This window comes from Pan troglodytes, chromosome 10, assembly GCF_028858775.2.
Source record: "Pan troglodytes isolate AG18354 chromosome 10, NHGRI_mPanTro3-v2.0_pri, whole genome shotgun sequence".
NCBI lineage: Eukaryota > Metazoa > Chordata > Mammalia > Primates > Hominidae > Pan > Pan troglodytes.
Genome location: NC_072408.2, coordinates 14,521,994 through 14,549,819, shown reverse-complemented (window position 1 = coordinate 14,549,819; position 27,826 = coordinate 14,521,994). Strand labels below are relative to the sequence as shown.

The window sequence follows — 27,826 nt, the reverse complement described above, 5'->3', positions numbered from 1 at the left end:
TATTATACCAGAAACATCTGAATTATTCTCTTCTAGCTATTTTGAAATATGTATAGATTATTGTAAATTATAGTCACCTTATTGATTTATCAAACACTAGGTTTTATTTCTTATAATTGTATATTTGTACTCAATCAACTTCTCTTTATCCTCCCTTTCCCCTACCCTTTCTGGCCTCTGATAACCACCAATCTAGACTCTATCTTAATGGGATCAACATTTTTAGCTCCCACATATGAATGAGAACATGGATATTTGTCTTTCTGTGCTTGGCTTATTTCACTTAACATAATGACCTCTAGTTCCACCATGTTACCACATATAACATGATTTCATTTTTTATGGCTAAAAATGTGTGCGTATATATACCACATATTCTTACCCATTCATTCACCGAGGGACACTTAGGCTGCTTCCATATTTTGGCTATTATAAATAGTGCTGCAATAAACATGGTGCAGCTATCACTTTGATATATAATTTTCTTTCTTTTGGATATATACCCAGAAGTGGAATTGCTGAATCGTATAGTAATACTATCTTTAGTTTTTTGAGGAAAATCCATACAGTTTTCCATAATGACTATACTAATTTATATTCCTGTCAATGGTGTATGAGGGTTCTCCTTTCTTCATATCCTTGCCAGCATCCATTATTTCCTGTCTTTTTGATAAAAGCCATTCTGCCTGAGGTATGATGATATTTCATTTTCTGTTTGAGTTATGTTTCTCTGATTATTAGTGTTGTTGAGCATTTATTTACATATTGGCCATTTGTATGTCTTCTTTTGAGAAATGTCTATTCAGTTCTTTCACCCATTTTTAAAAATCAGATTAGTTGGTTTTTTTCTATTGAGTTGTCTGAGCTCTATATATTTAGATTATTAACCCGTTATTAGTTGGATAGTTTAAAAATATTTCTGCCACTCTGTGGGTTGTCTCTTCACTTTGTTGATTGTTTCCTTTGCTGTGCAGAAGATTTTTGATTGATATAATCCCATTTGTCTATATTTTTGCTTTGGTGGCCTGTGCTTTTGAGGTCTTACCCAAAAATCTTTGCCCAGACCAATATCCTGGAGTGTTTCCCAGTGTTTTCTTCTAGTTGTTTCATAGTTTCAGGTCTTACATTTAGTTATTCAATCTGTTTTTATTTGGTGTTTTATATGGTATGAGATAGAGTCTAGTTTCATTCTTGTGCATGTGGTTATCCAGTTTTCCCAGTGCCATTTATTGAAGAGACTGTCTTTTCCCAATGTATGTCCTTGGTGTATTTGCAGAGAGTGGCTTGGCTATAAATGCATGGATTTATATCTGGGTTCTCTATTCTGTTCCACTGGTTTATGTGTCTGTTTTAGTACCATGCTGATTTGGTTACTATAATTTTGTAGTATATTTTGAAGTCAGGTAATGCGATGCCTCCAACTATGTTCTTTTGCTCAGAATAGCTTTGGCTATTGGGGGCCTTCTGTTGTTCCATCTAAAATTTATGATTGTTATCTCTATTTCTGTGAACAATGTCATTAGTGTTTTCAAAGAGATTGCATTGAATCTGTAAATTGCTTTGGGTATTTAACAATATTAATTATTTCCATCTATGAGCGTGAAATATACTTCTATTTTTTTGTCCTCTTCTATTTCTTTCATCAGTGTTTTATAGTTTTCTTTGTATACATCTTTCACTTCTTGGTTAAATTGATTCCTAAGTATTTTATATTCTTTATAGCTATTGCAAATTGGATTGCTTTTTGATTTCTTTTTCAGGTTATTTGCTATTGGGATATATAAATGCTACTGATTTTTATATGTTGATTTTGTATTCTGTAACTTTACTGAATGTATTTATTAGTTCTCACAGTTTTCTGGTGGAGTCTTTAGATTTTTCTAACTATAAAACCATATTGTCTGCAAAGAAGGCTAACTTGACCTCTTTCTTTCCAACTAGGATGCCCCATATGTCTTTCTCTTGCCTAATTGCTCTGGCTGGGACTTCCAGTATTATGTTGAATAAATGTGAAGAAAATGGACATCTTTGCCTTGTTGCACATTTTGGAGGAAATGTTTTCTATTTTTCCCCATTTAGTATCATATTAGCTGTGGATTTGTCATACATAGCCTTTATTATGTTGAAGTATGATCCTTCTATACCCAGTATGTTGAGGCTTTTCATTATAAAACGATGTTGAATTTTATGAATGATTTTTTAGCATCTATTGGCATGATCATATGGGTTTTGTTCTTGATTCTGTTAATGTGATATATCACTTTTTTATTGATTTGCTCATGTTGAACAATCTTTGCATCCCTGGAATGAATTTCACTTGACTGTGGTGAAAAATCTTTTAATCTGTTGTTGAATTTAGTCTGCTAGTATTTTGGTGAGGATTTTTACGTTTTTGTTCATCGGTGACATTGGCCTGGAGTCTTCTTTCTTTGTTGTTTCATTGTCTGGTTTTGGTATCAGGGTAATGCTGGCCCTATAAAATGAGTTTAGAAGTGTTCTCTCCTCTTCAATTTCATTAAGAGTTTGAATAAAATTAGCATTAGTTCTTCTTTAAATGGTTGGTAGAATTCAGCAGTGAAGCATCAGGTCCTGGGGTTTTCTTTAGTGAGAGGTTTTTTTTTTTCTTCTTATTATTATGGCTTTGATCTCATGACTTGTTATTGATTTGTTGAACTTTTCTATTTTTTCATGGCACGGTGTTGGTAGGTTTGTATATGACTAGAAATATATCAGTTTCTTCTAAGTTTTCCAAATTGTTGGTCTATAGTTGTTCATAATATTTTTAAATGATTCTTTGTATTTCTGTGGTCTCAATTGTTATGTCTACCTTTTCATTTCTGATTTTATTTATTTGAGTTTTCTCTCTTTTTACTTAGTCCAGCTAAAGGTTTATCAATTTGGTTTATCTTTCCAAAAAATCAGCTTTTTAATCTTGTTGCTCCTTTGTTGATTTTAAGTCTCAATTTAATTTATTTCTCTGATTATTATTATTATTTCTTTTTATCTACTAATTTGGGGTTTGGTTTGTTCTTTCTTTTTTTGTTCCTTGAGGTGCACCATTAGCCTCTTTATTTGTAGTCTTTCTACTTGTTTTTTTTCCTTTTTAAGATGGAGTCTCACTCTGTCACCCATGCTAGAGTGCAGGGGTACAATCTCGGCTAACTGAGACCTCTGCCTCCTGGGTTCAAGCAAATCTCCTGCCTCAAACTCCAGAGCAGCTAGGATTACAGGCACATGACACCATGCCTGGCTAATTTTTTTTTGTATTTTTAGTAGACATGGGGTTTCACTATGTTGGTCGGGCTGGTCTCTATCTACTTTTTGATATGGGTGTTTACTGCTATAAACGTCCCTCTTAGTACTGTTATTTCGTGTATATTTTTGTTTTTTGCTGTATCCCATATATTTCAGTATGTTGTGTTTTCATTTCCATTTTTTAAAAAAATCTCTTAATTTTCTTAATTTCTTTATTTATTTCCTTTCCATGGCTGAGTAGTATTCCATGGCATATATATACCACATTTTCTTTATCCACTTGTTGATTGGGCTGGTTTTGCAATTGCAAATTGTGCTGATATAAAAATGCATGTGCAAGTGTCTTTTTCATAAAATGACTTCTTTTCCTCTGGGTAGACACCCAGTAGGAGGATTGCTGGATCAAATGGTAGATCTACTTTTACCATTATGTTATATATTATTATATATTAATATTATATGTTATAGTATAATTATATTAATATAAATCATATATTAGAATTATATAATTATTATATATTTATACTATATTATAATAAGATATAAATTTATATTATATTAATATGATATGATATAAATTACATTATATTAATATAATATATTATATATTAATACATAGTTATGTAATAACTATTAATTTAATATATTAATTAATATACACTATCTTACAGAATAAATTATTAGAATAATGTAATAACACATAATTATATATGCTACAAATAACATACTATATAATTATCTATAATTGTAATTATATGTTATATAATATATATTTAATATATTTATATTATATTATATTTTATATTTTATTTTATATAATTTAATATAATTATATAGTATAATTACTATATAATCTATAATATATAAGTAATATATTAAATATATAATCTATAACATATAAGTAATATATAATATAAAAATAATACATATGATATATTATATATGTTATATACGTATAATTTATATAAGTAATATATAATATATAAAAATAATATATAGTATATATAATATACAAATGTACCTTATATATATAAATATTCCATTTTACATGTATGTGTATATATACAATGGAATGTAGATGAACTTTAGGGATATTATGCTAAGTGAAATAAGTCAGCCGGAAAAAGATAAATACTACATGATTCGCTTTATAAGAGGTACATAGAGCAATCAAATTCATATAAACAGAAAGTAGAATGGTAGTTTCCAGGGGCTGGAGGAGGGAGAATGGGGAGTTATTCTTTAATTAGTATAGAGTTTCATTTTGCAAGATAAAAAGAATTTTGGAGATAGATGGTGGTAACGGTTGCACAAAAAACTGAATGTATTTCATTTCACCAAATCGTACACTTAAAAAAAATCTTGGGACTCTGAAAAGTAAATAACACATTGAAAAGAAATGTCAAACTGAGGAAAGACTATTGTGATTGTGATGGTAAATTTTCTGTTTGTTTGTGTTTTTTTCTTCCTGGACTCCTAAAAAAGCCCATCTTTCTGGCCAGAGGACAGGGGAAGGGAAATCCAGGGAATACGGGGAATCTTCCTATTTTTTAGTTTGCTCTCTTCACCCTAGCCCTAGTCCAGTTTCAAAAGCATATCTGCCCTGCTACAGCCAATGTGGCACAGGCAACTAAGTTTGAGAGAAGACTTATTTCTCTGAATAGCGAAGCATGAAAGAATGACCCCTGTTATGCAAATAGTTTGGGGAAAATCCTCATTCTCTTTTCTCTTATTACTTCCTAGTCATGTGAACCTTTACTGCAGTATGAGAAAATAAAACTGTGAGATAACCCATTTATTTTCTTGCCAGAGAAAATAGAAAAAGAAGCCACTGGAAGCTAGAGAACATAGAGGAAATCGCATAGAGGGAGAAGAGGTCTTGAAGCAATACAAGTACCAGGTTTACCTTTTAGTTGCAATTATGCCGAACATACACAATGAAGCATAGCAAAGTCTTTGAGAAATGAATGAAAATATATATATACTACTCAAATCCCAGAACAACTCATATTGGTACATACAAAAAGCATACCCAAACAGAATAGCAAAGTCTTTGAGAACTGAATTGACACTAAATAAACCACCAGAGATGGTAAGACAGAACTTGCAATCTGAACCTAACTGGGTTGATCACTTGCTAAATCAAGACAAAACAAAGCAAAACCAAAACCAAAAACCCACTTTCTCCAAAGTGTTTTAACAAAACTTTTGTAAGACTCAGAAGTCTTACAGCAAAATATTCAAAATATCCAACATACGAACCAAAATTATCCAACATACAAACAACCAGGAGTATCTAATCAATTCTCATGGAATAGACAACCAGCAGTTGCCAATCTACATTAAACAGAGGTTGGATTATCATACAAAGACTGTAACAGCATGAAAGCTATTATAGCCATATTCTATGAGGCAAAGACAAACTTTCCAGAAACTAATGGAGAAATCTTTTCAGGAAAGAAACAATCCCATGGAAATTCAAAAATTAAAAATATCAGTATCTGAAAATTTTTCAAAAAATCACTGGATTGCCTCAACAACAGAAAGGAGATAACAGAAAAAAATCAGTGAACTTCAAGACAGACCAATGGAAATTATTCAATAAAATAGAGAGGAAAAAGATACCTTAAAAATGGGAAGAGAGGAATCCATGGGAATATATCAAAAGATATACATACTGGTGGTGTGTGGTGGCTCATGCCTGTAATCCCAGCACTTTGGGAAGCCGAGGTGGGTGGATCACCTGAGGTCAGGTGTTTGAGACCAGCCTGGCTAACATGGTGAAACCTCGTCTCTACTAAAAATACAAAAATTAGATGGGTGTGTTAGTGGGCGCCTGTAATCCCACTTACTTGGGAGGCTGAGGCAGGAGAATTGCATGAACTTGGAAGGCAGAGTTTGCAGTGAGCTGAAATCACACCATTGCGCTCCAGCCTGGGTGACAAGAGCGAAACTCCATCTGAAAAAAAAAAAAAGATGTACATATCATTGGAGTGTTAGAAAAGAAGAGAAGTTAGACATGGTGCAGGAATTTTTTTTAAAGAAATATTGGCTGAAAACTTCACAAATTTGTTGAAAGACATGAATTCATAGATTTAAGAAGCTTAGCAAACACCAAACTAAATATATACATTCCCAGACACATCATGCTCAAATTACTGAAAATCAAACACAAAGGAAAAATATCAAAAGCAAGGAGACAAAAATGACACATTGTGTTTAGAGGAACAACAATTAAAATGAATACAGATTTCTAAAGGGGTCAGGAAACAATTAAACAAAGTCTTTAAAGTGCTAAATGAAAAGAACTGTCAATCCAGAATTCTATATCCAGAAAAAATAACTTTCAGGAATGAAGATGAGCAAATTTATCTGTTAGATCAAATAAGAGTAAAAATTTTTTAAAGAGTTTTATTTTACCTGTATTTATTTCTTCTCTAATGCTTCCCTTTTCTTTTCGTAGATCAGAGCTTCTGAACTATATCATTTTCTTTCTTTCTGAAGAATTTCTTGTATAATTTTTTGCAAGGTGACTGTAATGGCAACAAATAACCTCAATTTTTATTTGTCTGAGAAAATCTTTTATTTCTCATTCACTTTTGAAGGATACTTTCCCCTGAATACAGAATTCTAAGTTGATGGTTCTTTTTTTCACGCTAAATATTATACTCACTCTTTTTGCTAGCATAGTTTTTGAAGAGAAGTTCAATGTAATTCTTATCTTGCTCCTCTATAGACAATTTTTTTCCTCTGGCTTCTTTTAATATTTTTTATTTGTCTTTGATTTTCTGCAGTTGGAATATGAATGCCTAAATTCCGGGGTTTTTTGTTTGTTTGTTTTGTTTTTTTGGCATTTATTCTGCTTGGTGTTCTTTGTGCTGCCTGGATAAGTGCTTTGGTTTCTGTCATTAGTTGTGAGAAATCCTGTCATTATTGCTTCAAATATTTTTCTGCTTGTTTCTCACCTTTTTCTCCTTCTAGCATTCCTATTGTATGTCTGTTACACCTTTTGTAGTTCTTTCACAATTTTTGGATATTCTGTTCTGTCTTTTTTATTCTTTTCTCTTTGCATTTAAGTTTTTGAAGTTTCCATTAATGTTTCTTCAAGCTCACTGATTTTTTTTCCTCAGCTGTGTCCAGTTCATTGATGAGCCCTTAAAAGACATGCTTCATTTCTATTACAGTGTTGTTGATGTCTCGCATTTTTAATTCTTTCTTTGAATTTCCATCTCTGTGCCTACATTGCTCATATGTTCTTGCAGGTTGTCCTCTTTTTCCTTTAGATCCCATAACATATTAATCCTAGTTGTTTTAAAGTTCTGGTGTGATCATTTCAACATCTCTCTCACATCTGAGTCTGGTCTGATGCTTGCTGTCTCTTCAGACTCTGTTTTTTTGTCTTTCAGTGTGCCTTGTAATTATTTTGTAGAAAGTCAGACATGATATATAGTGGACACAAAGAATTGAGGTAAAGAGAGTGTTGGTGTAAGGTTTTATATTTACCTGGCAAGGGATTAAGCTGTATTTATTGTTTGCTGTAGCTGTAGGTGTCAGAGGCTAATATTTCTTCTGGTGCCCTTGTTTTAGTCTCCCCTGTTGTCTTAGGGGCTCCCTAGTGAGTTCTTAAATAAGATCTTTGATGTGCAATTTTAACCATTGTATTCCCTGGTATTTTATAGGAACCCTATTGAAGTGTTCTTCATTAAGAAGAACACAATATTTTATATGTACTTCAAAATGACTACTTTCCCCTCCTCCTGATAGAAAGCACAGAATGATTTTGCTCCAGTCTTCACTGTGATAACTTGGTAGGGCTTCTAAAGGTAAAACAAAAATGTAGGTCCACTGGAGTTTTTAACACTGAAACTTTTCCACTCTGAGCCTACAGCAATTTGTCAATTACAGTTTAGATTTCCCTACCCCATTACTGATTTCCACAGGGGTTTCTGCTCATGGGGTTCTGCTCTATAAGTTGCAATTCTCTGTCTCTGCCTGTCTGTCTCTCCAATTTTGGTGATAGTGGTTTGCCCTATGACATCAGTTCTTTGATGGACCTAAGAAGAGTTGTTGATTTTCAGTTTATTCACCTTTTTTCTTGTTATGCGATTGGGAGTAATGACTCCCAAGCTTCTTACAGGCTTCATGGGAAACTAGAAGTTCAAATAATTACTCTTAAAAGATGCAGTCATATTCAACCTTCTTGAAATTTAGTTATCTACATTTCTCTATCCACAGACAACAATCCTTTATTTCTCTCAATCCTGCCAAAAATGGAACAATTCCCTAAATATAATTTTTAGTACTCTCCTATCTTTAGACAATGATGCTTACCATTGAGTTTTACTTGTCCCATTTTTAAAATCAAAATATAAATATCACAATTCTAGGCTTTTAAGATACTGGGAGCAAATCTGATAATCTGATAAAAAGCTGTATTATTTGTTTTGGTAACACTTAATGGTTTATCCTTTTAAATATGATAATTGTTTTACTTCCAAACGGTAACTAAGCGTGCTCTTAATTTATGTAATAGTCACCTCTTGCTCTATTATACTTTCCCAGCTGATCAAACACTGCACTTAACAGCTCTTCCCTCTGCAGAGAGGTTTTCTACTATTCAATAATACAGATTTTGCCTTTCTTTCAGATGACACCCCCAACCATGGTTGTGAAGATGCTAGCGACACATCGCTGTTGGGAGTTCTTCCTGCCTCTGAAGCCACAAAATGACTTTAGACTTCCAGGGCTCACCAGGTAAGTTGAGAAGTATTGTTCCTACTAAAACTAGTAATTTAATCTCCCACTGTCGCAGAATTAAACACATTTTTTCCAATATTTATATTACCATATATTATGTCACTGGTTCATATCCCCAGTATATCAAATATTCTATGTTAACCTCTGGAAAAGAGAGAGGTTGATGAGAAAGTTGTTCCTATAGAAAATTTACAGAGTTTATCAGAATTGGTTTTGAGCATTGGCTGATGCTGCAGATAGTCTGTCACTAAGGAAGAGGTTGATTAGATCTCAGCTTCACATACTGCTCATTGATAACCTCCATTCCTAGGATTTCTGTTCATTTTTGTTACACAGAGTAGGATGTTCACATTTATTCTCTTAAGTACAGAGTAGATTCCGTGCATTAATATCACTCCTCATTGCTTTAATCGCCAGTGCCTGACAGATGATACATGCTTTATATTTATTAAATGTAAGTGGCTTTGTCTGATGAGAAAACATTAACATAATAGCAGTGAAATCATTCTCTAAAGGTTTAGAAAAACAAGCACTCGTTATATAATAATGTTGCATTGAGGCAGTTCTAAAACACTTACTGGTGCCAGGACAAATAACTAAAATCAAAGTCAACTAGAAAATCCAGCACAAAAAGAACAGTGCTTTCTCTCAGTTAGAGTGGATGGTCCAAATATGATGGAGAGAAAAATTGAACTCAATGAAGTCAAAGGACTAGAAAGCACTGTGCTTTCTAAATAATGTTGAAAACACTTTTTAATTCCTAGCATGAATGAGCTAGCAATTCTGAAAACAGCATTTCTGTGTAGCCCAAAGATAATTCTAAATTTTTTATGGGAATAAATGCCAGGGAGCAAAGATAAGTCATATCTCCTGATTTTTATTACAGAATATCTAGACATCACCAACACAAAACTATTTCAAATTTGACCCAGTGATCCAAGTGAATGGGCTTGAGTTTCTCTGTTTTTTCTCAAAAATATATTATTACCATAATAACAAAAAAAGTTAGAAAAACCAGAGGTAAAGTACACAAAAACCATTTAGATAATAACTAGCTCCAACATAATTTAATGGTAACTCTTCTAATACCAAGACTTATATTTATGATTGAAGCCTTTTTCCTCTTTATATGCTATTGATAATTTCTCTATTTGGAAAAGTTCATTGAAAAACTTAAATTAAAATGTATCCTAAAGTGTATCTTATGTGTTTTCATCTGCATGATATAAGGAACAAATGATTGAGTCTGTATTATTCTAAACCAATTTTAATAAACACTAATTTATATTAGCACAATTTTTGTTTGCCAATGAATACTATGTGTTGTTTTTAAAGTACTTGAAATTAGGGTTCTATATTAGAAAAGATTTTCCCTCAGCAGTTATTATTGTGCTTAGTGTATTAGTTTTCTAGGGCTGCCAAAAGAAAATACCACAGACTGGGCAGCTTAAACAATGGAAATTTGTTTTCTCACAATTCTGGATGCCAGAAGTCCATGATCAAGATATTGGGAGGTTTGGTTTCTTCTGAGGCCTCCTTCCTTCCCTTGCAGACAGTCATCTTCTTGTTATGCCCTCAGATGGTCATCCCTTGGTCTGTGTTGTCTGTGATCTAATTTCTTCTTGTAAGGACACCAGTCATACTGGATTAGGGCTCACCCATGTGACCTCATTTTACCTTAATTACCTCTTTGAAGGTCCGATCTTCAAATACAATCACATCCTGAGGAACTAGGGGTTAAGACTTGAACATATGAATTTGGGGGGACCCAATTCAGCTCATAACACTGAGCAAGTCTATTATTCTATGATACAAAAAAACCTACTTTTGTTCTGTCTAAACCTCATTAATCATCAATTCTGACTTAGCAGAATCCATACTAAAAATTTTTGAAAGATTAATTTCCAGAGGTGTTCCAAAAACCAAAACCATATGTAATCATACCTTCCTTTTTAATTTTGGTGTTATTTAACACTCTTTTTCTTTGATAAGTAAATTATTACATTCTGAGACTCAGAATTCTAGACTATGGGAGCAGAAAGAAAATTGCATAATATCTGCATATGCACAAAAAAGAAATATTAATACATAGCACCTACTAAATCTGTCCTAATCGATCAATTCTTTGTGGGTTGTGTGTGTGTTTGTGTGTGCACACACACACGTGTCTTAACTTTAACCTCATGTAGGCTAGCATTCTTATTTAGAAGAATAGTAACTTGTTGCCTCTTGTTTTATAATTTCAGATCAACCTCTAAATATCTTTGAAGGAGACAACAACTTTTAAATGAATAAAGAGGAAGTCAAGTTGCCCTATGGAAAACTTGTCCAAATAACATTTCTTGAACAATAGGAGAACAGCTAAATTGATAAAGACTGGTGATAATAAAAATTGAATTATGTATATCACTGTTAAATGGACTGAATGTTTGTGTTTTCCTTTGCCCCCCACAAAAAAAAATTTGTATGTTGAAATCCTAACTGCCAATGTAATGGTATTAGGAAGTGGAGCTTTGGGGAGGTAATCATGTCGTGAGGGTGAAGCCCTCATGAATGGGATTAGTGCCCTTAATAATGGAACCTCAGAGGCTCTGTCACTGTCCTTCCCTTATGTGAGTGTACAGTGGGAAGTCAGCAGTCTACAACTTGGCAGGCAGCCCTCATCAGATCTGAATCATGCTGGCACCCTGATCTCAGGCTTGTAACTTCCCAAACTGTGAGGGAAAAAAATTCTGTTGTTTATATGCCACCCAGTTTATAGTATTCTCTTACAGCAGCCCAAACTCAGACAATCACTAACTGAAAAACCACTCCATACGTATCCTACTCCTACTTCTGCTGAACAATGAAAAACATTATTTGAGGCTGACTTATGGCTGTTCTTGTAGTTCAAATTAGTGTAATTCCATAGATATTTGAATGTAGAAAGCATTTTCAAAATTGAATGTCAGAATAGTTGTCTTTATTTTTATCCCTGATAGATTTATTCATGACAGCTTTGCTCAATTGCCCTTGCTTCTAACTTGGCTTCCTCAGATTTTGAACATATTGTTGTTCCTATAGGAATTATAACACATATATTATAGTAACAAGTATCTACCACAATAGTAAAATAATTTTTTAAAAATCAGTAGGCTTCATGGAGCTGTTACAAGAGATGTAAAACAAACAAACAAAAGAAGCCTAGGTTATTAGAAAAGACATTTTTAAATCTTTAAGACCCTAAATAAGCTTTATTCATTTAGGGTCTCTGCTCTCAAAGAGTTGGAAATCCTAAAAATCAGGAGACTTTAGTTCACAAATCTGGTAAGAAAGGATAATTAGTCCCATGCCAAGAAAAGCTTGTTTTGAAGGCTTCTTCTCAAGAGTTAGCAAGATTTTAGATTGTACTTCAAATACTGGGGCCTCTCTTTGCAATATGTTTGCAGTATATATTATGAGGAAATGTAGTAGAGAGTTTAACGATTAAAATTTAATCCTAGCCAATTAATATATGTTTCATTAATATTGCTGTACTGCAGTAAAATTATTACAGATTCCTACACTAAAATAAAGAGCTATCCCTATTTCTATGTTTAGAAAGTTTAAGTTTTTATTATAACATAAATACATGTTAAAAATATTGAAAGAACAATAATAAATATGAAAAAGTCTATCATTCTGAAATAAGCACTGTTAACATTTTGGAATGTTTCTGTCACTCTTTTGTCTGTCCTCTCTCTTGTGTATACATGCATGAAATTATTCACCTACATAAAATAAAGATTATTCATTCTTATTACATTATTTTTTAAACTTCCATTAAATGCAACATTAATCATATTGTTGTTTTCTTGTACGTGATGAATCATTTTTCTCTTACTGCTTCCAAGATTTTCTCCTTGTCCCTGTCTTTCAACAGCTTGATGGTATCTAGGTAAGGATTTCTTTGTGTTTGTCTTCCTTAAGTTTCATTGGATTATTTGGATTTTCAAATTAATATGCAAATCTGAGACATTTTCAACTGTTTTTTTTTTTCAAATATTTTTCTACCTCTTTCTCTCTTCTTCTATTCCTCGTGCTGATATACAAGCTCTGTTAATTTTTCTGCAGTATTTTTTTCCAAGTTCTTAAGATGGATCATTTATATTAAACTACAAATTTACCGATTTTTTTCTCTTCTGGAATTTTAAAGTTACTATTTAGCCTTTTTATAAACTTATCATTTCATTTATTTCATGTTACGACTCAAGAATTCCTATTGATTTCTTTTTACAGATTTTATTTCTTCTTCTTTGTTAAGCCATTGTCGTTAGATTTTTCTTTAATTCTTTAAATATGATTTTCTTTAGTTTTTCAAACTTATTTAAATAGCTGCTTTGAAGTCTTTCTCTATTCAGTCCAGTACCTGGACCTCCTCAGAGCTAGTTTTCATTGATTGCTTTTGGGTTTTTTTGGTATGTATAGATCACTTCCCTGTTTCTTTCTTATCTCTTTTTTGTTTGTTTAGAGCTGTACATTTTAGATAATATACTGCAGTAATTCTGGTTTCTAATCTCTCTTCCCCAGGGCAGTTGTTGTTGCTGTTTGTTTTTTGATCTACTTGTCTGTTAACTTGCCTGGACTACATCTGTGGACTCTTAAGTCCTCCATACTATGCAGCCTCTGATGTCTCTGCTGAGTTTTTTATTCTTGTTTTTATTTTCAAACCTGGTTTTAAAACAGGTCATCCCTCTATCTGTCTAGCTTAGTGATCAGCCAATAATTGGTTAAATATTGCACCCGAACACACAGAACCAGTAAAGCTTCATCCTCTGCCAATAGATCTCTGTGTGTCAGGGAACATATTCTAAGTTCAAGTACTTTTGAAGTCTGCCCTTGTTTCAAATTTCTCTATAGAGTCTCTTTTGTCTCTTCTTCTGCATGTGTGTGTGGTCTTCAGTCAGTCAGGGCTGTGTGGAATCCTATCTGGCTCATCTATTGCTGTCTCATTTACCAGATCTCCCTGTTAATATCTTCCTAATCCACTGGTTGTTTCTATTTTTGGAGATGTGGGGAGATGAGAGCAACCCCAGCACTAAAGCCAAAGATTTCCACTGTTCTTACTCTAAGTTGGGTCATTTTTCATGAATAAATAGTTCTCAAACTATTTTTTGCCTTTGGTCAGTTTCCAGAGTTCTAAAATGGTCAGTTTTGACTGTTTTGTTTAGTTTTATAGTTCCTTTTGGGAGACAGGATTTGTCAATCTGTTCATTCTGTCATCTCCCACTTACCAGAGTTAACATTCATATACCATCAATTGTTAATATGATGATTGCCAAGAGTTATTTTTAAATCCATTCATGATTTTTACTTTATTTGTTGAAATTCTACTGTCAGTAAGAGCTTTTTCTTCTTCCCCATTTACTTTATTTCCTTTATTCAATATAAATTAACAAATTCTTATTTCATTGAATGATTATAGCCTATTGCTAACATTATTTATGTTGATGCATAAGCCATCTCATATTTGGCCAGCATATTAGTTCCTCACATTAGTTCCTATGTCCTTTAGACCCATTTACATCATTCTTGACTTCCTTAACTTATGGGACAATTACAGTTTTCAGGCTTACCTTGTACTTTCTCTTCCCCAGCCCTAGAATCAGGCACCTTTCCAAGGAGCCCTGGTTTATTTTGGAGAGAAATAAAATTTAGAAAGCAATATCTGAATTCTAAGTGATCTAATTGTTTCTGAAGTGTTGTTTGTAGTCTGATATATATTAAATTTGTCCCTCCAAAATTCATATGTTGAATCCCTAACCTCTGCTGTGGCTATATTTGGAGATAGGGCCTTAAGGAGGTAATGTAGGTTAAATGGGATCATAGGGTGGGAGTCCCTAATCTGACAGGGCTGCTGCCTAATAAGAAGAGGAAGAGACATCAGAGTGCTCTCTCTTCACCATGTGAGACCACAGTGAAAAGATGGCTGTCTGCAAGCCAGAAAGAAAGCCCTTACCAGAAACCAAATCAGCTGGCACCTTGATCTTGGACTTTCCAACCTCTAGAACTGTGAGAAATAAATTCCTGTGGTTTAAGCTACCAGTCTGTGGTATTTTGTTATGGATGCTCAAGCTAAGACATACTCATCTCAGCAGAAAGATGGAAAAATATACATACACATGTGTGCACACACACATATTACACACTTATTTATATGTATTATCTATATATATCTATATGTATTGATGTATATCTATCCATCTATATATCCATTTATCTATAATATTCTATATTCATTAGATCAAAGAAGACTTTATAAAGAGACATGACAATTAAGTTCAATGCATGATCCTTGACTGAATCCTGGATAAGAAGAAAAAGTCATTACAAATAATATTATTGAAACAATTGGCAATATTTGAATGTGAACTTTGCATAATATAATATTATATTTTTGTTTGATAATTGTACTAGGTTACATAAAATGATCTTTTTGTTCTTATAAAATACATATTGATGAATTTCAGGTAAAGGGTATGATAATCTGCAGCTCAGGAGAAAGGGGTAAAGGGAATGGAGTAAATCCTAAATGGATAAAGAGGAAGAGTAGTTCTTTTGATATTTTGGCAATTTTTGGTACCTTTAAAATTATGTCAAAATTAAAATGAACAAACATCATTTCTAACATCTGTTTGGGTAATTATCAAAACATCTAGAATTGACTGGAAATAAAAACAGCTGAAAAGCTTATAATAGTAACTTCACAACATCTGATTGTTATCTCCCAGGAAGTAGTTTTCACACCTAAGTATGTATTACTAATAGAGTAACTGTACTATGATATAAATATAAATTGACATTTATAAGTTGAGGAAAGAGGACAGAAAGAGACAGGAACAGAAAAGCAGAGACACGAAGATGTGGTAAATGGATGGATAGATGAATATCACAAGTAAGTTAAAGGAAATAACCAACCACATAACTGTAAGAACTGGCAACCCCAGAATTCCTTAGCTATTTGCACATTGCGTTTGGGACTAGAAAAGTCACACACTAAAGATGCTCTCTAAAGTTATATTGTTTCCTGGAATTCACAGAGCTCCAGTTCATGAAAAGTAGCTTTAGATGTGAGGGGTGATTTAAGATTCACATCTTAGGTCTAGGAAATCTCTGTGACTCCAACTTGGCACCTGGAGCTGCTAATATTCTCTGACTACAACCCAGCTTCTGTAACTGCTTCTGCAACAAAGGAGCATGTTTTAGCAAATGAAGATAGCTCAATTTAGGACCATACATTTATTTGCTCAAGAAATGAGTCTGCACACCTCTCTAGTGACTTTCTCTGTAGCTCCTCATATTTTGGCATAAACTCTGCTTCTGGGAGCTCAGAGAAGAGAAGGGAAATATTTAGTTTATTCCCGGGTCCTGCATTTTTTGCATCAAGAGAGAATGTTAGCAATAAAGGCAAAGGGACGAGGGGGTATGGGTAATTGTTCCCAAGCTATGTCAGTTTCATGTATAAGATATTTTGAAGAGTATGAGATATACTATCACTCCTCAATGAGATCAATGAGATACTTTCTGTGAGAAAGTCTAGGACATCCTAACTACTTTGAAAACATCCTGTCTTCCCCCAGCTTAGTATATTGTTCCCATTACTCCAGAAAAACATTTCTGAAAAATAATTTATTCAGTCAACATTTGTAGAGTAATTAAAATGCCCAAAGCGTAGTACAAGTGGCTGAGGATACACTTACAAATAAATGTATCTGCCCGCTCGCTCCACATGAGTCAGATCATTTGGTGTGGCCACGACACTTGTAGGATATGACCCTTATACATCTTTTCATTCTCCCACCTTTCCCTGTGGTTTGTTATTCCAGTCATGTTTTATTACTTGCAGTTCCTGAAAGAAATAATTTTTTGCTTAACCATTGACCGTTACTAGAATAACTTAACTTCATCTTTCAAAAACAATCTTTTTATTGAGAAATTACTAACTACTATGCATTAAGTTATCCAAATCTCCCAGCAAGCATCCAAGAAGGTTTCCGTTAGTTATTTATATTTCCTAGTTGAGGAAAGTATAACTCAATTTGAGAATTTGAAATGTGAGTAATTTCAAAAGAGTCAGTGTCAATCACATCTGAACTACTTCTGCAATATTTAACAGACAACCTAGGATATAATTTAAAAATCAATATATAATTAAGGGTTTAGTAAATGTTATTTGATTAAAGGTAAGAAAGTAATTTCTGATGTGCTCTACCTGCCATTTCTGGATTTCCACAAGCTTATCAGTCTCTAAACATATTTCTGTAGAGACATTCATGCTTGAATTCTCCACAATTTCTCAACTCAGAATCAAGTCCATCCCAGTTTAGCTAACCAGTGTGGTTTGGACAGAAATCCAGATTCACCGTCTACCTCATTGTAATTTTTCCCCTTAAGTCTCAGAGGAGGGAGCTCACAACCTTGAGCTTGACCTCCCAAAGTGCTGAGATTATAGAGGTAAGCCATCGCACCTGGCCATACTATTTTTCAACTCTTTTGTAAATCTAAAAGGATTCCAAAGTACTCAGTTTTTAAAAAACATTTATTTTGAAAAAAAAAAACATAACAAGGACTTATTACTGCTTTGTGAGGGCCTTCCAGCTTTCCTCTAACCTAAGTAATGAATATTTATTAACTATGTACTATATGTAAAGCCTTGTTTTAAGTGCTTAATGTATTTTACTTCACATGAAAGCCCAATAACTCTGTGAAGTAAGTACTATTAAGATTCTCATTTTTTTTCAGTTAATAAAGTAAAAACTGAGGCTCAGAAAGGTAACTTGCTGAAGGTAACAAAGCTTATAAATGAAGAGCCTGGATTCAAACCCAGGCAGTTTGACTCAATAGCTATATACTAAATGGCATGCTATGTTCTAACCATAGGATCATCCACTAATGGATGGGCTGGAATAGACACATGGACTAAGAAATCTACTGTCACCTATTCTCCTCTTCCTTATTAATAGGGTCATAAGTGGTAAACCATATTCTATTCTCATCTTACAATCAATAAGATTTTTAGCTAGGTCTGTGCATTAGCTATATTTCTCAACATTCATTACAACTAGTTATGATCATGTGACTGGGTCTCACCAATGAACAGTTGTGATGTATGCCACTTCCCTGAACAATCCATGCTCTTTCCCCTTGCACAGAGTGGTTGCAGATGATTGACACTCCCTAATGAATGGTAGAGCCTGCTTATGTGGAACTCTGCTCAATATTTTTATTAATTTTAGTATAGCCTATTTACACCTCCTGGTATTATAGACAAATATAAGAAAAAAACACATTTCTAATAGTCATGAGTGAAGGGGATACTTTAAAAACTACAAATATTTGCCTTTTCTTTAACAATGAGGTTTGAAAATGTGTTAATTTAATGATGCAAAGTAGTAAATATTTAAAGAAGAAAAATGTGGGTTTGTGGACATTTGAATGACATGTGAAGCTCATGTGGAAACTCAAGAACAGTTCAATGCAACCAGTTTTTAATTTTATATTTGTTATTATTTTATCAAGGGAATGGCAATTGAGAAGTTTCTGGTTGTTTTATCCCATGGCATCCTTAGCATAAGAGACCATTTCTTTTTTTTTTTTTTTTTTTTTTTTGAGACAGAGTCTCGCTGTGTCACCCAGGCTGGAGTGCAGTGGCGCGTGAACTTGGTTCACTGCAAGCTCCGCCTCCCAGGTTCACGCCATTCTCCTGCCTCAGCCTCTCCGAGTAGCTGGGACTACAGGCGCCCGCCACCACACCAGGCTAATTTTTTTGTATTTTTAGTAGAGACGGGGTTTCACCGTGGTCTCGATCTCCTGACCTCGTGATCCGCCTGCCTCAGCCTCCCAAAGTGCTGGGATTACAAGCGTGAGCCACCACGCCCGGCCGAGACCATTCCTTTTTACCTTAGAAATTAACCAAGATAAACTGGTTATAAAGATATAAGGAAAGTAATCACCCATTGTCAATGAAGAAAACTATTAGGCTAACTTTTAACATCCCAGAGATTGGGTTACAAAGAATATTTTAAAATAAATACATCAGGTATTCATTAGCCCAAGAGGATCTTTGAAGAGCAATGATTTCCTGGTAAGGAAATTAAAATGTTGGTGCCCCACAAACAAAGATATGTAAACTTAAGTAAACACAATTTTAGAGAAATGAACTGAAAGCTATTGCAATTGTAGACAACAGAGAGAAAAATTTCTGCACTTACAATTAATTTCTTTAAAAATAGAATCTTGATATGTGGGTGATGTTAAGCCCTCCTGACCCAGCAAGTTGAAAACTCACCAAGAAGAGCAGCAGTTAAAGGAACTAGGGAAATCCTACAGTGTGATCAGTTTTTCTGCTGCAGGTAAGCAGAGAGCATCCCTTTGCACTGAATAGGCCACTGAGCCGCATTACTGCTTATTAATTCCTCATCATTCCTGCCTCCTTTTATGTTCTCCCTAAATGACTAGGTTTGCGGGGCCAAGAACTTTATTTCCCACAATCCCTAGCAGGAAGAATCTGGGCTCGCTTCCACCACAGAGACTTGTTCATGGAAGATACGGTTTCGCAAGGATCTTTGCATTTGTCCTGAAAACTGCTAGCCTAGATATTACAGCATGATGCCCTTTAGCAGTGGTTTCCTGGGGGTTTTAAAACTTCCTGATGAGGGTTTTGTAAGCATAATTATTTCCTGTAGTAAACCACTTCCTGCTTAAAATACCTAGGTGTCTCTTTGTTTGTTGTCTGATTTTAGAGCTCTTGGTCTCCTTGAATTTGTTTAACACTGGAAAGAATTACATTTTGGTGAATGGAACAATAGAGCCTTAAGAGTTGCAGTCTCTTATTCCACATAGTGAAACATGAAGAATGAAACAACATTGGCAGGAAATGTATTGGGCAGACAGAGAAAAAAAGAGTAAAAGAAATTATACTCAGTAAGAAGTAACCCAAGACTTAAGAAACAAACAGTAATAGGAAAGACACACACAAGCCAAAAGATAAAGAAAGTAGGAAAAATGATTTTAAAATGTTTTAGAGAATCAGAGTAATAAAAAGAATCAATACAAATTAATAAAAAACATAGAAAAGGGGAGAAATAAAAAATAAAATGGAATAAAAAAGAATAATTGTGGCCCCCGGGAATTTTGGGGGCATCTACAAAAATAAAAGATGATGATGATCTAAAATCACACAAAGTAATACATACCCCAAGGAAACCCATGCAGACACAAGAGACTAACATCCCATGGCTATATTGAATATCTTCTTAATATACATACAGTTTTACAAATATCAGAGTAAATTGGTCATATGGTTTGGATATTTGTTCCACCCAAATCTTATGTTAAAATGTAGGCCCCGAAGTTGGAGATTGGGCCTAGTGGGAGGTATTTGGGTCATAGGCACAGATCCTTCATGTCTTGGTGCTGTCCTTGTAATAGTGAATGAGTTCTCCCAATATATGGTTCTTTAAAAGTGTGGCATGTCCCTGCTCTCTCTTTCACTCCTGCCTTGCCATGTGATAAGCCACTCTACCCCCTTTGCCTTCCACCATGGTTGTAAGCTTCCTGAGGCGTCATCAGAAGGCATCCAAACAGATGCCAGCACCATGCTGCCTGTACAGTCTGCAAAACTGTGAGTCAATTAAACCTCTTTTCTTTATAAATTACCCAGCCTCTGTATTTCATTGTAGCAACACAAGAACAGCCTAACACAGAAAATTGGTGCTGTGGAGTAGGGCATTGCTATAAAGGTGCTTGAAATTATGGAAACAACTTTAGAACTTGGTAATAGGCAGAGGCTGGAAGAGTTTGGAGGACTCAGAAGCAGATAGGAAGATGTGGGAAAGTTTGCAACTTCTTAGAGACTGGTTAAATGGTTGTGACCAAAATGCTGATAGTGATATGAACAGAGAAGTCCAGGCTGGGGAAGTCTCAAATGACATTGAGGAACTTAATGGAAACTGGAGTAAAGGTTACTCACATTATGCCTTAGCAAAGAGCTTGGCTGCTTTCTGTTCATGCCCTAGGGATCTATGGAAGTTTCAACTTAAGTGATGACTTAAGGCATCTGGTGGAAGAAATTTCTAAGCAGTGAAGCATTCAAGATGTGGCCTGGCTGCTTCTACCAGCCTATATTCAGCTACAGGAGCAAAGAAATGACTTAATGTTGTAATTTATATTTAAAAGAGAAGCAAAGCATAAAAGTTCAGATAATTTGTAGCCTAGCCATGTGGTAGAGCAAAAAAAAAAAGCATTATCAGTAGAGAAATTCAAATGGGCTGTGGAGCAACCACTTTCTAGAGATACTTGCATAACAAGAAGGGAGTCAAGTGCTAATAGCCAAGACAATGAAAAAGAGGCCCTGAAGGCATTTCAGAGATCTAAGAAGCAGCCCCTCCCATCACAAGCCCAGAAACCTAAGAGGAAAGAATGGTTTCAGGGGCCAGGCCCAGGGCCTACTGCCCTGTGCAGCCTGGGGACACTGCTCCTCACATCTTCTCCAGCTGCAGCCTCAGTTCAAAGGGACCCAGATACAGTTGTAGCAGCAACTTCAGAGAGCACAAGCCATTTGCCTTGGTGCCTTCCATGTGGTTTTAAGCCTGTGAGTACACAGAATCCAAGAGTGAAGAAGGATTGGCAGCCTCAGCCTAGATTTCAGAGTATTTATGAGAAAGCCTGGGTGCCCAGGCAGAAACCTGCTGCAAGGGTGGAACACTCACAGAGAACTCTAGGGCAATACCAAGGGGAAATGTGGGATTGGATGTCCCACACAGACTCCCCATTGGGGCACTGCTGAGTGCAGTTGTGGGAAGGGGGCTATCACCTTCCAGACCCAAGAATGGTAGATCCACCAGCAGTTTTCAATCTCAGCATGAAAAAGCCAAAGGGGCAGAGCTGCCCAAGGCCTTGGAAGCCTACCCCTTGTACCCAGGTGCCCAGGATGTGGTACATGAAGTTAAAGCAGATTATTTTGGACATTTAAGGTTTAATGACTGAGCTAGGTATGGTGGCTCATGCCTGTAATTCCTGCACTTTGGGAGGCTGAAGCAGGCAGATTGCATGTAGTTGAGAGAGGTGAACAAAGAGGAGGAGTTAGAGACCAGCCTGGGCAACATCTGTGCAAAAAAATAAAAAATTAGCCAAGTGAGGTGACACATGTCTGTAGTCCCAGCTCCTAGGGAGGCTGAGGTAAGAGGATCACTTGACTCCAGGAGGTCAAGGCTGCAGTGAGCCACGATAACCCACTGCACTACAGCCCAAGTGACAGAACAAGACCCTGTCTCAAAAAAAAAAACAAAAAAAAAGGCTTAATGATTGCCCTGCTGGGATTTCAGACTTGCTAGGGGCCTGTTGCTCCTTTCTTTTGGACCATTTCTCCCTTTAGAATGGGAATGTTTACCCAATGTGTACCCCATTGCATCTTAGAAGTAAATAAAGTGGGTTTGATTTCATAGGTTCATATGTAGAAGTAGCTTATCTCCAGATGAGACTTTGAAGTTGGACTTGGGACTTTTGAGTTAATATTGGAATGAGTTAAGACTCTAGAGGACTATTGGGAGGGCATGAGCAAATTTGGCAATGTGAGGACATAAGATTTGGGGGGCAAGAGGTGAAATGATATGGTTTGGATATTTGTCCCACCCAAGTATCATGTTGGAATGTAATCCCCAATATTGAAGTTGGGGCCTGGTGGGAGGTGTTTGGGTCATGGGGATATATCCCTCATGGCTTGCTGCTATCCTCAGGATAGTGAGTTCTCACAAGATCTGGTTGTTTAAAAGTTTGTGGCACCTCCCTGCTCTCTCTTTTGCTTTTGCTTTCTCTGTATGATATCTCCCTTTGCCTTCCACCATGATTATAAGCTTACTGAGGCCTCATCAGAAGCCAATAAGATGCCCAGCACTATGCTTCCTGTACGTCCTGCAGAACCATGAGGTAATTAAATCTCTTTTCTTTATAAATTACCCAACCTCAGGTATTTCTTTGTAGCAATGTAAGAATGGCATTGAGATTGAGATTTCAACCATTCTTTGTCACAAATTGTTATAATTATGAGACAGCGAAGAGACTTTCGCAAATCATTTCAACTTCCCATTCCATCCTGAAATTCTTCACATAACTGTTCTGACAGGTAGCACCAGACTTTAACATTTCTACTGACAAGAGTTCCTTTCATCTCAAAACAACCTATTCCATAACTCCAGTTCAGATATCTCTCTCCTCCTCTTTCTTTCTGTCTCCTTCTCTCTCTCTCTCTTCCTCCACCTCTCTCTTTCCCCATCCCTAATATCCTCTAATGTATCTAACTAGAGGTTTCCACTTGGCTGTCTTATTGACCCATAATGACAAAAGATATTGCATGTAGCTGAGAGAGGTGAACAAAGAGGAAGAGCAGGTAAACAGGTATAAGTTGGTGAAGATAAGAGAGATTATGAGATGAGATTTACGTGAAAAGAAAACCTGATATGGAAGAGGAAAGAGAAGAAGTACTTTCATTTGACACTAAATAAATAATATTTTGGAGTCCATGAAGCTTTGGGTAGAAAATAAAAACTGTAGCAATTTCTTCCCCATGCATCTTTCTCCACTTGCCTGTAGTCCCAGCTACTTGAAAGGCAGAGACAGGGGGATTGCTTGAGCTGGGGAGGTCCAGGCTGCAGTGAGCCGTGATCGTGCCACTGCACCACTGTTTCCTTGGGTAAGTGTCATGCTCCTCTCCAAGGCTGGAGGAAAATTCAACCTGTATAGAACATTTTTGCTGAGACCAGCTCGGTTGGGGAGACCCTAACCCAGTGGTGCTAGAGGAATTAAAGACACACACGAGAAATATAGAGGTGTGGAGTGGGAAATCGGGGGTCTCACAGCCTTCAGAGCTGAGAGCCTCGAACAGAGATTTGCCCACGTATTTATTAACAGCAAGCCAGTGATAAGCATTGTTTCTATAGATTATAGATTAACTAAAAGTATTCCTTATGGGAAACAAAGGGATGGGCCAAAATAAAGGGATGGGTTTGGCTAGTTATCTGCAGCAGGAGCATGTCCTTAAGGCACAGATGTTCATGCTATTGTTTGTGGTTTAAGAATGCCTTTAAGTGGTTTTCCACCCTGGGTGGGTCAGGTGTTCCCTGCCCTCATTCCAGTAAACCCACAACCTTCCAGTGTGGGTGTCATGGCCATCATGAACGTGTCACAGTGCTGCAGAGATTTTGTTTATGGCCAGTTGTGGGGCCAGTTTATGGCCAGATTTTGGGGGGCCTGTTCCCAACACATTTTAGAATGTCTGGGTGATATTTCTGTGTGACCCTCTTGAGTGGGGAGAGAGGAAGGACTCAGCTGTGGCCTGGGATTCAGAGTTTGCTGAGTCATATAGTGTGAGATTTGAACTGACTAAAATCAGTTGTGTGGAAGAAGTTAGAAGTTCAACAAATTTCTTGGTAACACTGAACTTTTCTGAGAGTCTCAAAATATTTATTACCATTTTTTCAATATAAACATCGATAATAAGGGTCTCAGAATTTCTCGTCTCTCTGGAATGTAATGTCACAGGTAATTCCATATAGGCTAAATGACTCTCAAACTGAAGGCCCAGGGGTATAGATTTCAGCCTCAGAATCCCTGGGTTCTTTTGTCACTTTCACAAATAGTAATGGGTCGTTTCCCATCCCATTTTTCTTCCCTCCCAGAACTCCTCTCCTTGGTGACTCCAGAGGACAGCCTGAAACAACAAGAAAATTGCTTGGTTATATCTGTGACCTAGCAGAATGGCTGCACACATTTTAGACAGCAGAAACAATGCAAGAGATACAGATTGTAAAAATTTCTGTACATCATAAAACACTTAGAGCTATCATGTTAGGACAGGACTATGTAACTCTTGACCCATAGTCTGGAAAATATTTGTTACAAGAGATTATTATTTCTCAAGCTGAATACACAAAAAAATGGAAAAGAGGAAACCACAGTTCCAGAACATTTGTTCCTCAATGACAGGTCAACTCTTTCTTTGCAATTATGTCCTGATTCCCATATCTATGCAGATAATCCCAACCTGTATAGATTGTCCATAAATGGATGTTACCTGAACTCTGAAAGTCGTCAAATGTCCCACAGCTTTTATCTTACATAACAAACAGAAAATAAATGGATATTTTCTACATCAGCTCTACTGCTTCTAGAGCTAATGTTCTGTGACTTTATTTTTAAAATCTGGACTAATGTTCTTCTCATCCAACCCAAGAAACTTAAGTAAAGAAAATTAATCTATTATACTAGGAGCAATGGTCACCATAAGGTAGGAAAATGTCAAAAATATGTCCATATTTTAGCAACTTCCCACACTTTGGACACATACAGAATTAGCACAAAAGTCATTTGATGGTCCAAAGAACTAACATTTGAATTTGGAAAATGTGGTCATAATAGCATAACTTGTATGCATCAGTGAATGGGAATGGGGTTGTGGGAGGCGTATTCAGATTCTGAGTAGGCTTCTGTCTCATACACCAACTTGCAGAAAAGTGGAAGTTGACATATAAGAGAGATATGAGCCGATTCAGATTCTGAACTCTCTGAAATGCTCTTGGTCATTTACAAGAAGCCCTTGATAATAAGCCTGGGTCTCTCTGCCCTTCCATGGGGGAGATACTCCTGTCACTCATTGCTGGAATGGAAAGCTTCAGACAAAGCCACCCATTTGACCCCTTTGAAATCTTGGAGTATTGTTCTTTGACCTCTTGGAGTATTGTTCTTCTGCCTATGGGTTCTAAGGGCAAACAACAGTCTCAAGAACAATAGCAGGTGAGGAAGTGGTACATGAATTGAAGTGAGGAATTAAAGACATTTGTACAAACAACTGGGAGTTACAGTGACTTCATGTGAACTTTGCGGTAATACACTTTTCCAACTATAAGTATTAAATTATATATTCTCACTATAAATTATATATTCTAATTTATGTAATTACAGTGTTTGGAGAGACATTCTGATGGTCTACAATTGAAATCATCATATACTTTTATTATGGTGGGGAGGCGACAACCCAAAAATGTGGTACCATTCTTCCCTTGAGTTAATAAGCAAAAATGTTCCCAAATCCAAATATGTACTCAGACAGAAATGTATTTTCACCCTGTTTTACTTATCTCAAAGCAACACAAGAACCTTTTACAGACTAGGCATTTTCATTTTGTATGAGGGAAACCTGTTCAGGGTATCTATAGGACATATCCATAAAAAGTTGTGCAGCAGTGGGCACAAAGAACCCTGGAATTTAGCGTGTTCCCTCTCTGTGATCTTATGAGGGATCCAAAAAGACAGCAAAAACGGAAATTAGAGCTGACCTTGACTGGAGAGGCAGGTTCCATAATATACACAACCTGCAGGAATTATGATTAACACATGGTCGTAATGTCACCCAAAAAAGTGGACTTTCAGTCTCCTCAGGCTGTTTGTATGATGATCTCATACCTACAAAGTCCCTCTGCCCTTATCCTATCACAAAAGCAAATTTATAACCACTTCCTGGAGACAAGCCACCTTTCTTTTCATTGTCTAGCATGAAAAAATGATATCTAAGTCACTGAGTCACATAAGAGGCAACCTCCCTAGTAGGAAGAGAAATATCACAAGTATAAATGGCAAAAGAAACTTTTCAACCAGCAAGAGTTAATGGGGCTCAGAATCAAACCTCTGCCTGAAAAATATTCTCCCTAGAGAGAAGTCTCAGTGGTCTTAGGCTAAGCTTAGAGGAAGAGAGGTCATGCACACACTTTGAAGAGACTGTTTCACTGAGACCAGAATTGAGCATGGGGTTAGCTATCTGGCACATAGACTATGGAACTGACTAGAGTTGCCAGCTTATGGCCAAGATAACCCAGAGGTGAAGGGCAAAGAATACTTACCTGGCCTTTCTAGATGGTCCATCTTTATCTCACTGTTTTTTTTGTCCTTATGCACAGTGTTATGCAGAGAATACCTGCATCTGATCAAGACTAAGACAAAGCATACTGCATCAGAGACTATCATCTGAAAACTCTCTCAAATATCCCCAGATTCCAAACAGTGTCCCATATCTTTATAGTGGGTATTACTATTGGTTCAGTCAGGGCCCAAGATACTTTCTTATGCTCCACAAGGATACTAGGAATGGACTTCTTAGTCTAGTTTTGTTCTGTGTCCTCCAAGTATTTAAATTGTATATAAGATTATAATTTCTAAGAACTCTAAGTCCTGGGTCATTGAGCCTTGGAGACCAGAGAAGAGCAAGCATTATTTTCTTGTTTCTCACATTATAATAGGTATCTTGCCCTCTCTTCATACATTTATTATCTCACTATATTTCCCTGTGCCCTCAGGCCCACCATGACACTTACATTTCTTTATGTGCTGGTCTATCTCAAGTAAAAAGGGAGATAACATGGCAAAAAGAAAAAATACAAAAAGCATAGCAAACACAGCATAGAGCCAAGGAACACCATTTGGGAATAAACTGGCTCCTCGTTCAACCACCGCCATTGGGATGTGAGAGAGGACATGGAATTCTCTGCCTAGCTCTGCCATCTCCTAGGTGATTAAAGTGATGAAATCACAACTTCAGACACAATGGGAGTGCTGAAGATCTGGGTGGCAATTGGCTAAGCCTCATCCCATATGTGCCATATAGGAATGATAAATCTCAGGCAGTTTCCCTTCCACCACAGGTCTATTGAGCCTAAAACACTAGATCAGCAGGGTAGACCAGGAGGAAGGTAGGTTACTAGACAGATATTCAGAGTAAGCATCTCACTGCAAAAGAACCACATCTGTG

The 27,826-nt window shown here is 35.9% G+C and overlaps 1 protein-coding gene and 1 long non-coding RNA gene across 11 annotated transcripts in view; one reads left to right on the top strand and one right to left on the bottom strand.

Moving 5' to 3' along the window:
- CD163L1 (CD163 molecule like 1) overlaps positions 1 to 27,826 on the top strand; it is a 111,812-nt gene that overhangs the window by 71,527 nt on the left and 12,459 nt on the right. For 8 of the 9 annotated variants that reach the window (XR_010148254.1, XM_063786262.1, XM_016922887.4 and 5 more), the window contains 2 exons: positions 8,903 to 9,009; positions 11,259 to 11,429. Coding sequence is in view for 7 of the 9 variants with exons in the window: in XM_063786262.1 (XP_063642332.1) it covers positions 8,903 to 8,985 (83 nt within the window). In the remaining 2 variants the exon portion in view is untranslated. Of the gene's footprint in view, positions 1 to 8,902; positions 9,010 to 11,258; positions 11,430 to 19,262; positions 19,383 to 27,826 lie in introns of those variants that run through there. The other variant, XR_001707814.4, reaches the window with a different exon arrangement.
- On the bottom strand, positions 6,108 to 27,597 carry LOC134807544 (uncharacterized). 2 transcript variants are annotated; one of them, XR_010148256.1, is made up of 7 exons: positions 27,393 to 27,578; positions 26,922 to 27,011; positions 24,497 to 24,736; positions 23,614 to 23,761; positions 16,731 to 16,879; positions 6,676 to 6,788; positions 6,108 to 6,214 (listed from the first exon to the last, which is right to left on the bottom strand). It is a non-coding gene; the product is annotated as an uncharacterized LOC134807544 (long non-coding RNA). The 2 variants fall into 2 exon arrangements; XR_010148255.1 differs by lacking the exons at positions 6,108 to 6,214; positions 6,676 to 6,788; positions 16,731 to 16,879; positions 23,614 to 23,761 and having other exon boundaries at positions 24,468 to 24,736; positions 27,393 to 27,597.